General features: G+C 53.7%; 1 protein-coding gene across 1 annotated transcript in view; it reads left to right on the top strand.

Moving 5' to 3' along the window:
- The window catches only part of ITPKB (inositol-trisphosphate 3-kinase B), a 71,955-nt gene extending 66,044 nt beyond the window's left edge, over positions 1–5,911 (top strand). The window contains exons 7-8 of the mRNA XM_049833636.1: positions 614–685; positions 3,421–5,911. Coding sequence (XP_049689593.1) covers positions 614–685; positions 3,421–3,636 — 288 coding nt within the window. The 3' untranslated portion in view covers positions 3,637–5,911. The remainder of the gene's footprint in view (positions 1–613; positions 686–3,420) is intronic.
- Positions 5,912–13,622: the final 7,711 nt, after the last annotated feature.

Raw genomic sequence — 13,622 nt, 5'->3', positions numbered from 1 at the left:
GAGGGCTCCCCTGAGAACATTTAGTTCCTTCCAGAGATTTACAGGGATGCTGGAACAGGCATGTGGGTCTTGACCTGCATGCTGACTAGTGTCAGCACCTTCCACCTGTGGTGCCAACTTTGCAGAAGTGCTGATACAGAGTTACAGGAGTTGTCTCACGATGCTTGACTGACTGAGTGATAAAAAGAGTGCAGGTGAGAGAAAAAAGCAGCCTGGCTGTGCATGCACAGCAGCAGCTGCTGAATTAGCTGTTCCCTCCTCGGAAGTGCCATGGATACAGTGGGGAAAGTCTGCAGAAAGCACTGGTTCAGCAAAAGCAAATGCTCTCACGAAGTTGTGGAAGCCACAGGAGCTCACAGGATGCTGTAGAGGCCAAAAGGATAAGTGGATCCCAAAAAAGAGGGGACACCCCTCCCAGTGGACAGGTGTGTGGGAGGATGCTGAGTGCAGAGCAGCTGAGGGACGCCCCTGGCATCTCTCCACGCAAACATGGTATCATGAAAATGGTGCTGGGAGGGATGACTTTCCTGTCTGCTCCATGCAGCAGTTTTTATGTAGGCTTCCTGCAGTGCTGACATCTTGGGTTTTTCGTTTTTTTTTTTTGTAATTCCAGAACAGTTACCTTAACCGGTTGAAGGGTATCCGCGCTACCCTGGAGACGTCCCCGTTCTTCAAGTGCCATGAGGTAATACTCACGTTTAGATAGGTCTGCTTGGAAATGCAAATGGTTTAATCACAGCTCATCCAAGGAGAGGAGTCGAAGCCAGAGGCTGTAAATTTCTACAATTTTGAATTTATTCTTATATCCATGTTTTCCTACCCCTGTTTATCTAGTACTTACGTGGAAATACAGCTGATGACTGATGTAATGTTCATGTATCTGACATGGGCTCAAACCTACTGAAAACCAATGTTCATATAGATTAAAAGTGATCTAGGAGGAATTTGGGCTGCTTATGGGTTTATATGACTGGGAAAAATCCTTACTGTAAAAGTAGAGGGGTTTTCTGGAGAGAAATGCCTGTCTGAATGTGCATCAGGTATCATTTGGCTGCCAGTTGCTCCATGTGGTCAAACAAGGCTTCAACATAGCCATAAATTGCAGATATCCCAAAACTGCCTTTGCTGAGCTGGTTGGGGCACTATGGTAAGGACCTTGGAAAGACTTTCCTCCAGAAATGAGCGTCCACAAAATCAACATTTTCTGCAGTGAAAATTCAGTTCTGGTGGGAAAACAGAGGAAGCACTAAATTTTTTGGCCATTTCAACAGGAATTGGAATGCTCCATAATTTAATTAAATCATTTCATTGATTCATTGGCAAAATGTATTTGCTATTGCATCTACTTAACAAAACATGAGAGCGGGTGTCCTTGGCATGTGTTGCCTACGGGCAAAAGAACCTCACAGGAACCCTCAACTCAAAGGGAGCCGGAGCCACAGCTCCAAGATCCCACTGTCCCTCAGCCGGAGCCGCATGAGCCACCTCGGCTCCAGCTGCACGCGGAGGGTCCTGCCGGGAGCCAGAGGCACACGGGGCCATGCCTCCTGACAGCAGCGCCTGTAAGGCAATTGGAAGAGAAATGTCAAAACTGAGGGTTTCAGGTCAGTTCAACACGGGAAACAAAATGCTCCCTGGAACCAAGTGCCAGGGTTTTGCTTGAAAACACAGAAACAAAACAGCCTTTCAAGGAGGTTTTGAAAGGAGTTTCCATTCCTTAAAAATTAAAAAGCAGCAGCTTTGACTTTCCGTCCCACTTCGAGACGAAGCACAGCAGAAGCTCTGCCAAGCTCTGCGTGTCCCTCCACGGGGCCCTCACTGGGCAGGGCTCCTCTGAGGAGCTGCAGGAGAATTCGGCGACCCAGGACAGGCGAGCAAAGAACGTCAGCAAAAGGCTTTTCCTTAAGGTTAAAATGTTCTGTCCTGGCCAAGAGAGGGCTATAAGAGCTTAGAAGGACAAGAGCTAAAGATAAGCATTTCTGGAAAATAATAAATATCTCTGGACCTTGGATGTTTTCCCAATGTGCTGGAGGAGGAAGTCTCCTCAAAAATGTAAATTCATAATAGCTTTTGCAAACAGTACATGCTTCCCATTCAAAACCCTCGTCTAAAGGCAAACCTCAAACTAAACCCTGCTGATGGCACAGACATGGGAGTCCCCAGTAACGTTTAGTGCTGCTGTTTTGGAGGGCTGACACCAGCTGGGTGCCCCTAGAGCTGTGCTCCTCCATGCATCTGCACAGCTTATGGGGCACTCCTGGCTCTCAGCACGCTGCGTCCTGTCTGCTAACAGCCGTTGTGCTCAGGTCACCAAGGTCCCCATGTGTGATACAAGGGCAAATGAGTTCATAATCCACCAATTCATGCACATCAGACATAATTTGGAAAGCAACCTTCATTTGGGACAGCTCTGAAGCATGCCTGTTGGTGCTTTTCTGTAGTCGTGCCTGCTAAAATCTTCTGACTGGAGGAGCAGATTCTGCAGAAGAGCACAATGGTGAATGGCCTGACACTGATACGTGTTCCCCAAGCACTGGGAAGCCGCAGTGGAGCTGCTGCTGGGCAGCAGCCTGGCTGGGACTGAGTGCCAGGATGGGCCAGGGGCTGAGCTGGAGGTACCCACCTGCTGAGCATCTCTCTGCTCTGTGGGTGGTGAGCATTGGGCTCGTGGGGTCTCGTCCCTCTGCGACCGGCCTTGAGACTTCTCCTGTCAGAGGTGATGTGCGTCACCTTCCCAAATGCACCCGTAGGCTTCCCCAGGCTTGCCCAGGCAAATACTTGCTGCAGGATTTTCCCAAAGGCCAATCAGGATATGAAAGAGCCCTTCAAAGCAGATGCAGCCAAGTGAACTCATGGAACAGGAAATTCGTGCACATGTACCTCTGTAACTTGCATCCCCAGAGTGCTGTGAAAGCCAGGGGGATATTCTAGGGGGAATCTGGGTGCAATTGGATGGCGTTACAGGTAGCAGACAGCACATTGCAAGTTAACTTGTACATGGAGTGTACCCATCGCTGTGGTGATGTCTTCAGGGCTGGTGAGTGTGAATAGCACGAGCCAGTCACAAAGAACCGGCCTTGGAAAAAATCTCCATCTGAAGGCTGAGACAATTCATCTCATCCCTTCCCCAAGCAAGGACTTTGACTCAGTTTCCAAAATGACATCTCTATCTTTCACGCTCATGTTTTTCTGATCCTCTCCTTCTGCCAAGAGCTGGGATTTGTGTGAGTACATCAGCTTGTCTGAATACCAGATTTGCATGTGCAAACAGCCAGCAGCACACAGAGCTTGCTTTTGCTCATGCAAAATCTCAGCACCATCTCTTGCAAATGCAGCCTGAGATAAGGTGTCTGAAAGCCCCAGAGCTGTCTGAGAATGAGCAATAGGAGCACCGCTAACTGGTCCCTCTCCTCTCTGCAGGTAATCGGGAGCTCCCTCCTCTTCATTCACGACAAGAAGGAACAGGCCAAAGTCTGGATGATTGACTTTGGGAAAACCACCCCGCTGCCGGAGGGACAAGTTCTCCAGCACAACGTGCCCTGGGTGGAAGGGAACAGAGAGGATGGCTACCTCTGGGGGCTGGACAACCTCATTCAGATCCTGACAGAGTTGTCCCAGAGCGAAGACTTGCATTAAAGCCGCGCGTCCGACTCTGCCACTACCCCCAACCTGCCCCCAACTGACTCTTCTGAACTGCACTACAAGACACTTTCCAGCCCTCGCCCTTCCCATTTGAAAGCTATACTCTCCCTATTTAATGTGTTTTTGTTGTGGTTTTTTAGGTTGTCTTGGTCTTTTTTTTCCTCTCCATGTAAATAGAGAGCTAACCTGCCAGAACAAAAGCTGAACTTGAAACCTTGGCTTCACAGAGTCAGTGGGAGCACACGGCCGTGCCGGCCGGGAGCAGCCTGGAGGGTTGCTTAGGCAAGCGCGTGCTTTGCCTATTGTGCTTCTGTCTCTTGTGCAGCCTGATTTTAAGAGGGCTGGTGGAGGAAGGAGCCTCTCCCTGCGCTGGGATCTGTAGCTTTATCCCAAAAACACTTAGTGGCTGTGCCCAGGACCCTCTGGCAACCAGGTGTGTAAGCAAGGCATGGGGATAGCGAAGGATACTGGGGTGGGAGCCCTTTAGTTGTCCTTGCCAGCACCTTTCAGCCTAGGGAACTGGCTGGGCCGAGTCCTTAAGAGATGCTAGAAGGGCAGATTTGGGTTTTTCTTTGTGTTCAAGATATCCCATAGAGGTTGCTCAGTTATTTTCAGGTGGCACTGGAGGGTGAGGTTTTTCCTCCTACTGCGGGGCCATGTGGCTGGGCACAGGTATTTACCACAGCCAGGTTCTTCCCACCCACATCCCCTGTGCTAGGTGCGCTGGCACGGTGGGTAACACGTCGAGCTCCTCTCTAGAGACCCAGCTCCCCTGCCAGGAGCTGCTTCCAACCTCCTTAGCTGGGGTCTGCAGCCCTCCATACCGAATGAAGTCTTCGGGCAGGGCTGGGGGAGAGAACAATAGCTTATAAGGGACTACTATGAGACCTAAAGTAGCCATCCAGGTTGATCAGTCTTTTTGGCAGCAGCCAAGCACGTGTATAGGGTTAGTGCTGCCAATGCCCACACCTGGCCCAGGGTGACCTCCCCGCCTGGAGCATCTCTGTAATTTTTATCAGCAGGTGGTGAAGGGTTACAGCAGCAAAGCAGCTCTCGAGGTGGCCGGGTTAGTTGTCTTTGGCAACGCAGAGTTGGGGTCAGGCGTCCCCGTGCCTTCCCTCTTTTTCCGCAGAGCTAGCCGACTCTGCCGCTGCTCTTCGGCTCTGGCTTCCCAGCTTGCTCGGGCCGTGCGGACAGCCTCTGCGCTCCCGCTCCTGCAAAAACCACCCAGTTCCCTATTTAGGGCGGAGGCTATTTTTTAACTTCCTGGAACATTTGAACTAAGCGGCTCGCTCGTGGCAGAGCTGGCTCGCTAAAGGTCAGCCGTCGAGAGGACGGCGGGGAGGGGAGGCTGCAGGGCAAGCCGGGGCGTCCCTCACGTCGAGGACAGAAGGAGCGTGCGGTGCAGGAGGTGGTGCAGGAGCTTGGCAGCCACGAATCCCTCACCTGCTCCATCCCCAAAACCGCCGTCTCATCTCGCTTCCCGGGAGCGGTGCTCCAGAGCCCTTCTACCATCGTTCGGTGGGTCCGGCACCCTCAGCGGGGGAGGTTTCCTCCTGGCAGCAATAAGGAGGAGGAGTTGGCCATCGAGCCATCTGCAGCCATGTCCCAGCCTCTTTCCCAAGGTTTGAAGCCTCCTAAGGTTTTTCTCAGTTCATATCTCACCAGACAGATGTCTTTAGCTCATCTGATGCCATTGTAAATGGTTGCACTGTTTTAGCTCCTTGCCAGGCTTTCTAGAATAGCCCACGTGGAAGTGCCTTATAGACTTGCCTCTGTTCCATTAGTGTCATGGAAAAGGTTGGGTTTTTTTAAGTTATATTTATTTTCATCCCATTTTAATTGCACAAAACACTAAAACTTAATGCATGGAATCCCTTTTTTTTTTTTTTTTTTTAAACCGTGTTTTTAATTTTTAAACCATCCCTTTTCCAGCTTTGGAGAAAGGATATGAACAGATATGCATAGATATGTACCACTTATTGCTGTACTTTAGCTTCAAGCTGCTCTTATATATGTGTATTATTTTTTAAGCCTGTTTATAAACCAGATTCCTTGCTTCATGGCTTCAGAAGAAGCAGGTTGTTCCTCTCAGATGTCTTATGCCTTTCTGGAGGAACGGTTGCTGTGAGGGAATTTCCCCACTCCCACCACCCCTCGGTCATTGGGTAATACAGAAAAAAAATCAAACTGGTCTGAAACACCAACGCACAGTGCCTGTAAAAAAAATCCTGTAACTTTGCAAATAAAGGCATATGGGAAGCATTCACCTGGTGTACGGTCTGTGTCTGCCCCGTGCAGCTTACGGCTGCCTGGGAACAACCCAGGACCTGGCTTTTCGTGTCCGTGCTGATTTTGGGGGTAATCAGGCTCCAGCTTTGGTTACCCCAGCACATGCCGGGAGCAGCGCTGCGCAAAAGCAAGAGTAAGGGAAAGACCCTGCGCTGGGGACGGATCCTGACAAACGGGAACTGGCTCTGCAGGGAGCAGGGCAGGGTGAGAGCAGAGCCAGTGCTGGGGGGGGGGGGGGGTCCAGGCTGGGGGGGGGCACCCTGGGAGAGGCCAGAGTTTCTCCATCCCCTTCTGCAGGGAAGCCCACCAAAGGCAACTCCACACCAGGAATTTTTTTTGCTCTTTATGTTTTTTGCTAGCACTACGTTGTGGCTCCCACTGAGCGGTTTCTGAGTGCCACCCTGCGATTTCCGCGCTCAAGAATATCAAAGCACCCAGGGGTGTCAGAGCTGCCTGGCGCAGCCATACGCTTCCCCTGCTCCTCTCCCTCTCAGCCACACTGCGGGCAGTGCTGGAGGGAGCACTTGGGACCAAAGGCCACCAAAAAAAACCCAGATTGGTTTTGCACTGAAGGAGAAATCAGGTTGTAGAGCCTGAAGGCAGCTCCAGTCCCTCCTGGTTGGTTGGTTGTGCAAGCCCAGGACAGCAGAAGCCTGTCCTGGGGCAGATGTGGCCGAGGGGAGTGGGTGCGCTGCCCCGTAGGAAAGTCAGATTTAATGCCCAGACCCCCAGGAGCAGCCCAGCCCGGGGGCCGTTCCCTGCAGCATCTCTGCCACTCGCCACAGCGTCTCTAAAACAAACTGCAGGAGAAAGCCAGCGTGGACTTTGCTTAAAGGCTAGAAACCTCTTGGTACAAGAAAGAACTGGTAGTACTGTAGATGTGAGGCGGCTATACGTGCACCTAGCGATCTCTCGTGGGCTGTGAGAAAGGCGTACGTGTTTCCTATCCGGCTGGCTTGCACGCTCCTGCAGCATCGTTACCGACAGCCGATGTAGCTCCAGTTCTGGGGGCCACTGAGAGTCTCATCGGTACGGGACTCCGTTTCCTACCTGTGGAGGAAAACAAAAGCCTCCAAAACTTACCCAGCTGCACCCTAAAATGCAAAACCAGAAGGTAAAGAGTAAGAACCTCAACCCTGTTCTGTAAAAACCTCTCTTGAGAGTTAAGGAAACACCATGACATTGTGGTGGGGAGGGGAAGGGAGTAAGTCAGGGGAAGGAACCCGTCTTGATCGAGTGCTGGCGTCTGCTGACCCTGAGCTTTATGCACCGGGTTGGAAGGGGGCAGGTCCCAGTGCCAAGCTGGGGCTGCCAGCGCAGCACGGCATGTGCCACGACGAGAGCCCTGCTTGCCCACCCCACCTGGCTTTGCTGCACCCCCAAAGCAAAGCCCTGGGCTCCCTGCCACTTCAGGGATTAATAAACTGAATTATTAATAAACTCAATATGGAGAAGAGAGGCCAGCACTTCCATTAATGCAACAAAGAAAACTTTACATGGTGCTGAGGCTTCTACTGTTACCGCACGGAGCCTCCAGCAGCACCATGGGGGTAGGAGGTAGTTAGAGAGGGGCAGCTAATTTTCTTCTTAATTATCTAGTTAGGTACTACTTCCAAGAATGAACCTCCTATAAATAAGGGGGTGCTGGGGGCCAGCTGGGACTTGCAACCTCTGAAAATGGTAGGACTTTGATGTGGTGGTTGATAGAAATCTGAGGCTCATGCGGTGCGAGTTGTTAGTGGCACCAGCTGGTGTGGTTTTGGGGGGCTCTGGGAAGCCCCTCACGAGGTGTTTTGCCCCTGCCACGGATGATGCGGGGCAGCACTGTCCCCCCCGTCCCAGCCAAAGCCCCTGCCCCAGGAAAGGGCTGGAAGGAGTTGCACTGCCTGAGCAATGAGATCTCAAAAGGAGGGTCTTAAGTGCTTAAATAAATTACTTAAGTCACTGCCACTTAAATACCGCCGGCCATAAATAACGGTGTGGGGAGGCACCCAGGCTCTACCGAGGAGGCTTGTCTTATGCTGAGGTGTAGAGCGATGAAATGCTGCAATTTTGGGGCTGGTGCTGCCAGCCATGGGCTTTTCCCCTTGGAGACCCCTCGCTGCCTCCCCGGGGCGAGGGGAGGCCGCCAGTTTGGAAGTTGGCGACAGCCCCTTTGGGTTTCACGCAGGGTCCCGTCCCCCTGCCCGCTGCGGCTCTGCCGTGGGTGCTGGGTGCCGGGCCGGGGGCCGGGGGGGGAGAGCGGGAGCGAGGGGGAGATGCCAGGGTGAGAAAATAACTGCTTTTGCATCTCACCCCAAGGGTTTCGGTGTTGGGGGGTGGAGGGGTGGGTGTGCGTGGCAGGGGGGACACGGGGCCACCGTGGTGGGGGGGGGTCGTGGTGGGTTTTAACCACCAAACGGGGCTGTGCTCGGGCTGCTCCTTTCCACCGGACCCTAAAAAAACGAGCCCCGCTCCCCTTGCCGCTCCCACGACTCCCACCACGGTCCCGCGTGGGGTGAAACGGGGCTCCCCCCCCCCCCCCCCCCCCCGCCCCGGCGCTTCCCCCGGAGGCCGGGAGGTGGCAATGCCGGCTCGGCGGCTGCAGCCGGGCGGGGGGGGGGGAAAGGAAAGGAAGGCTCAGCCGGGCGGGTCCTGCGGGAAAGGGGTGCGTTTCCCCGCGGGAAGGGGTCTGCGGCGGGGGGGCAGCATCCCAGGACTTGTCTGGGATGCTCCCCGTGTCCCTGCCTGGTCCCCGGGAGACGCTGGTTTGGGACTTGCCCCCTGGGAAAGGGGAGCTGGGGGGGGGGGGGGGGGCGCATCACTAAAGCGAATAAAACCCTTTCCCACCAAGCGGCTCCGTCCCGCATCCCCGCCAGAGCAGGGAGGGTGGATGAAGGGCTTCGTGTTGCCCGTAACACGTTTCTGGGAATGAGAGACTGGGGAAACTGGGGGCCAGCCCCTGCCTCCCTGAGGGCCAGCTTTCCGCCTCCGACTTATAGCCCCTGGTCTCGTTTGGGTCTGCGCTTTGTTTTCTTCCCCAGACTTGAAAAATACAGATTTATTCTTCGTGGCTGTGAAGTGTAAAAAATAAAATTAAAAATTAAAAATACCCCCTGCAATATGGGGAAGGCAGGCAGTGCCCCGCTGTAGTATCTGTCAGTTTGGTTTGTGCTTCTCCTGCATGGTTTTAAGTCCGTGGAAGTGGTCACGCTCTGCTCCCACAAGCAGCATGAAGATGCCCACCCGGCGCCCCAGGGATGAGTCCCGTTATGCCCAGGACCACACTTCACCCACCCCACTGGCTGGGGACACGGGTCTGCCACCTCCTGCACCTCCAGCCCCTGACCCAGCACCAGCGATGCTCCCCAGTGAGGCACTGGAGCAGGGAACGTTTTATGCAGGAATTTCCCTCTCCAGGGAAAAACTGTGCTTCCACCCCGGAGCAGCCAGAGAGCACAGGACAGCTGCCGGTGGTGCCACTTTGAAGAGAAAGCCTATGGAGGGGGCTCCCCAGTAAATCCCACCTGGGACAGCACTGGAGGGAACTCGGCAGCGGATGAATCTCTTGGGCCCCACCAGCTCATCCCACTGCCAGCACCAGTCCGCTGGCTGCTGGGGGCTGATGCTTTCTGTTTGCTGGGATTTTGTGTCTCCTGCCGTTCGTTTGGTGTGTATTAATCATGTCGGTCCTGCAAGACCTGGGGTCAGCTCCCTCCCCTCCCCATTGCCTACTGCCAGGGTGTTCAAACACACTTTCCCTAATGTAAAAATCTTACACTTGAAGCCACCTGGACAAAGGAGCACAAAGGGAAACTGCGGCACAAAATTCTTTAGGCCAACAGCTGACCAGAGCCAGAAAATAAAAAGTAGATACTTTTATTTCTAGTGACTGCCCTCCCTGTCAGAAGGTGCTTTTGCTCTGAGATATTTTATACGCTGCTTTCCGTGACAGGAATCCGGGGACTTCTCCTGCAGGGACACACGCAGCTACTTTGCTTGCAGAAGTGGGGTTTGGCTCAAATAAGGGAATGTGAGGAGAAAAAGCAACAGGAGTCTGTAGCAGCGAGATAGAGATGCTGCAGACGTGGTTGCCCCTTTGTAAAGGATCTGTGGCTAAAAAACATTCCCCACCAGCAGAGCAGTATCTTTTGCTAGTGCTAAATTCACACTTCATGTCTTTTTATGCCCCCAAAAGCAAGGGGAGAAGGCAGTACCTGTGGGACGGGGGCTCTGCAGGGTGGTAACACCATGCAAAGGTGGGCAGCCCCTTGTGATGGTTGGCCGTCGCTTCAGGTACAACACTTGCCTCTGTGCTCTGCTGGAAACCCGCACCGGCAAAATCCGTCCCGCACCTGCCCTTGGGTGCCCAGAGGAGCAGTGGGACGCAGGGACTCCTGCTCTTCGTCGGTGACATCCATGAGGGTTAGAGCAATGCGGTGGGAGAGGGGCACGGTGCCGCCTGCGTGCTGCGGCCAAGGCGTGCGGCCACGGTGGGACGTGGACCTGCAGAGCAGGGTCACGGGTGACCCCCATGATGTTCCCCTACGTGACCTGCTCGGCACGGCATAAATGGGACGAAGAGCTGAAGTGGCAAAGCACAAGGAGCTCTGGGGGGGGGGGGGGGCAATTCGCTGCAGTGGGGATGGGTTGGGAGGTTTTAGTAAATCACCCCTCTCTATCTCTTATTCCTGCCTGAGTCTGATTACTATCAGCAAGACAGTGGCAGTTCTGAAAAATAAAGTGGGTTTTGCTGCTGGGCAAGGATCCTCATCTTGCTTTGGCTAGGTGGCCCTCATGGGAAAAGGCGATCTTGCATGCACAAGTTACAGGTCTGGTCTTTCCTTGTGTCCCCCATCACAGCTAGACATGGGGCTGGGGCACCCCAAATCCCCACCAGTGCCTGTGTCTCCGCGGGAGGCTCATCCTCTCAGCTGCACTCCCATGCTCACAGCTCAGCTGCCCTTACACCCCTGCCCCCCAGCAGCAGGGTCTCCCCAGTACCTGGGGCAGCCCTACCATAATCAAACACACGGGAATGCTCACCTTCCCCTTAAAAAAGCATCTTTTGGGGCATTACAAACAGGCTTTCTCTAAAATTAGACCTCCAGGAAATTCATTTCCTAGAATGGACCTTTTCCATTTGGGGAAGAAACAGAAGAGGCCTTGGAGTCAGCCTTAGCCTTTAATTCCACTTTATCCTGAGCTGGAGCGGCTCAGCGGGGTTGGAAGCAACTTGAAGGTGCATCAGCACCCGGCAGCATCGCGCCGGCACCCAGGCAGGCAGCACAGCCCCGCACAGCCTCCATCCCCAGACATGGGCAGGAGCAGGATCGTACCTGGCACGACCACGAGCAAGCCACTGCCATGCTGAGCCCCACTGGGCCCGAATTTGGGGCTGCTTGGGTCCTGGTGGAAGGCACACCTCCAATATTTAGTGTCTTTTATGGGCTTAGAGCGATGTAGGCACCTTGGAGGGGCAGCCGGCAGAGGCAGGCTGGCTGCATCCCTCCTGGGACGTAAATACCTGGCAGTTTAAAATATTAATATTTGAAATAACGACTGGTGGTGAAAAAGACCCAGACTGTGTTGGGTTTTATGTGTGTTTGCATGCACGTGAAAGGGAACTCAGAAGCTGCTGCAGGCAGGCGGCAAACCTCACCCTGATGGCAGCTGCTCCACGTCAGCCAGCTATCGCCGCCACCACCCCGGCTGCCCACGAGCTGAAGCGTTTTGGCTTTCCCTGGAGGGTTCCGCCTGGGGACGGTTTCGTCCCCCCACTTTGCCCACCTCAGCAGGCAGGACTGAGTGGGAAGCGGGAGCAGCCTGAGTAAGTGCGTTGACCCAAGTCTCAGTCCAAAGTTATCTTAGGGACATGGTGTGCGATGCCATTTTATTAGAGCATGGATGCTTTGGCTTCCACATCGTCACTGCTTCTGGGGACACATTTAATGTGCCCTACACACAGGCGTGCACTCCTGCTAGGCTTGCAGTTCACATCCTCTTCCACAGGGCTGTGATTTTGCTTTGCAAACAAGCTCTGAAATAGCCTGTACTTGTAACATTAGCTTCGCGGATCAGTTGCTACCTGCTCATAGCTGCATTCAGGTCTGAATGTATATTTGGAGTGCATGACTTGAAGATTTTGAGGTAGTACGTATATACCTTGCAATAACCCCCTTTTGCGGATTTTTTTTTTTTTTTAATGGTTGCTCAGGCTAGTTTGAACAGAAAACAATTGAAGTTACATTTTTCTAAATACATATCTCTAAATGATACAATATCCAGGCAGTGCATTCCCACGTCTCTGCATTGCCACCAGTGAGAGTTGCCTGCAGTCAGACCACAGCTCCCCACCAGAGTGGGCTGCAAGCTGGGACCGACCGCAGCCCTCCTGCCCAAGATGCTTTTGCCCCATCAGGTGTAACAGCAGCCGACAGCCTAAAATCTCCCAGATGGCCTCATGCAAAGCACACCTGGTCACACTGATTGCTCCAGATCCTGCATAAAGTCTCAGCTACTCCCCATCACCTGGGAGTGGTGTTAGTGCCATGGGCTGCAGCCCTATGTGGTGCTCAGCAGGAGCTGCTGTAGGGCTGGATGTGTCCCAGCAGCGTATGGCAGCCTTGAGAAGGTGAGCTCGGTTTGGGGAGGAGGGCTGGAGGTGGAAAAAGCCCAGCTTAGGGGGGCTGCAAGTGAAAAGGGAGGTTTAATTTTTCCCTGGTGCGTGGTGGTTGCTGGAAAAGGATTTTCCTTGGCCCCACCGCTGCTGTGCTGCGCTGAGTGGGTGAATAGAGGAGCTTTGGTGAGAGCTGGGAGGGCATCTGGGCAGGCTCCCCTCTTGGCTTGGGGGGGTGACCCAGTTTGCACCTGAAATGAGGGTGAGATGCGTGTGGTGGCCGTGTACCTCCCCTGGGGCTGCGTGGTGTGGAGGAGGTGGGTGGCTCTGCCCCGGGATGCGGTGTGGGGTTTGGGGGAGAGCGGCTGTGGGCTTTGGCTGTGTGCTGGGGCTGGGGGGCAGGAGCGGTGCTGGTCTGGCTTCTGCCCAGCCACAGGGTGCTGGAGAAGAGCAGAGCAGGGCTGTGTTGGCTACTTCCAGCTCTTCAGGGGCTCCAGGTTTGCGAATTGCTGTTTCCTGGCAAGGGGCAGCATGTTGTGGGGTAAGCACCCCAAGAACCCACTGGTCACCCTGTTCCCTGGGTTCCTGGGTGATGGTGCTGTCTGGCTTTAAGGCTGCTCTCCAAATGGGGATTTTGGTGTCTGCTCCAGCAGAGCTGGCGCTGCTGCCCATTTGAAGAGCCAGCAGGCTGTGCCTCTTACCTCTTGCCTCTGTGCCTCCTTTAACCCTCCTGAAAACCTCCCGGGTTTCTGCCTGCTGATGCCGGAGCACTCCATGGGATGTGGGTGTCAACAGCCCACAGGGCTCAAAAACTGCTGGAGATGCTTGTCATTCCGGATGAGGGAAGGACCTGCTCTCACAACGGTGCTTGGGTGAGGATAAGGCAAGGGGGGGTTTCTCCATGGCTTATCTGTCTTCACTAAGCTCCAGTTTTTGACTTCTCATTTGTGTAGGGGTTTTTTTATCTTATTTTTTCCCTCCCCTTCTGAAATTGTTGCATTAGTAGGACTTTAAAGAGAGCTCTTCAAGATAATTATCCCAGATCTCTCTAGTGGATTTGCCATGTGATGGTGTGTCTGCATGGGTGTAT

Source organism: Accipiter gentilis, chromosome 30, assembly GCF_929443795.1.
Source record: "Accipiter gentilis chromosome 30, bAccGen1.1, whole genome shotgun sequence".
Lineage (NCBI taxonomy): Eukaryota > Metazoa > Chordata > Aves > Accipitriformes > Accipitridae > Astur > Astur gentilis.
The sequence above is the reverse complement of the archived record's forward strand: the minus strand, read 5'-3'. Positions and strand labels throughout refer to the sequence as shown.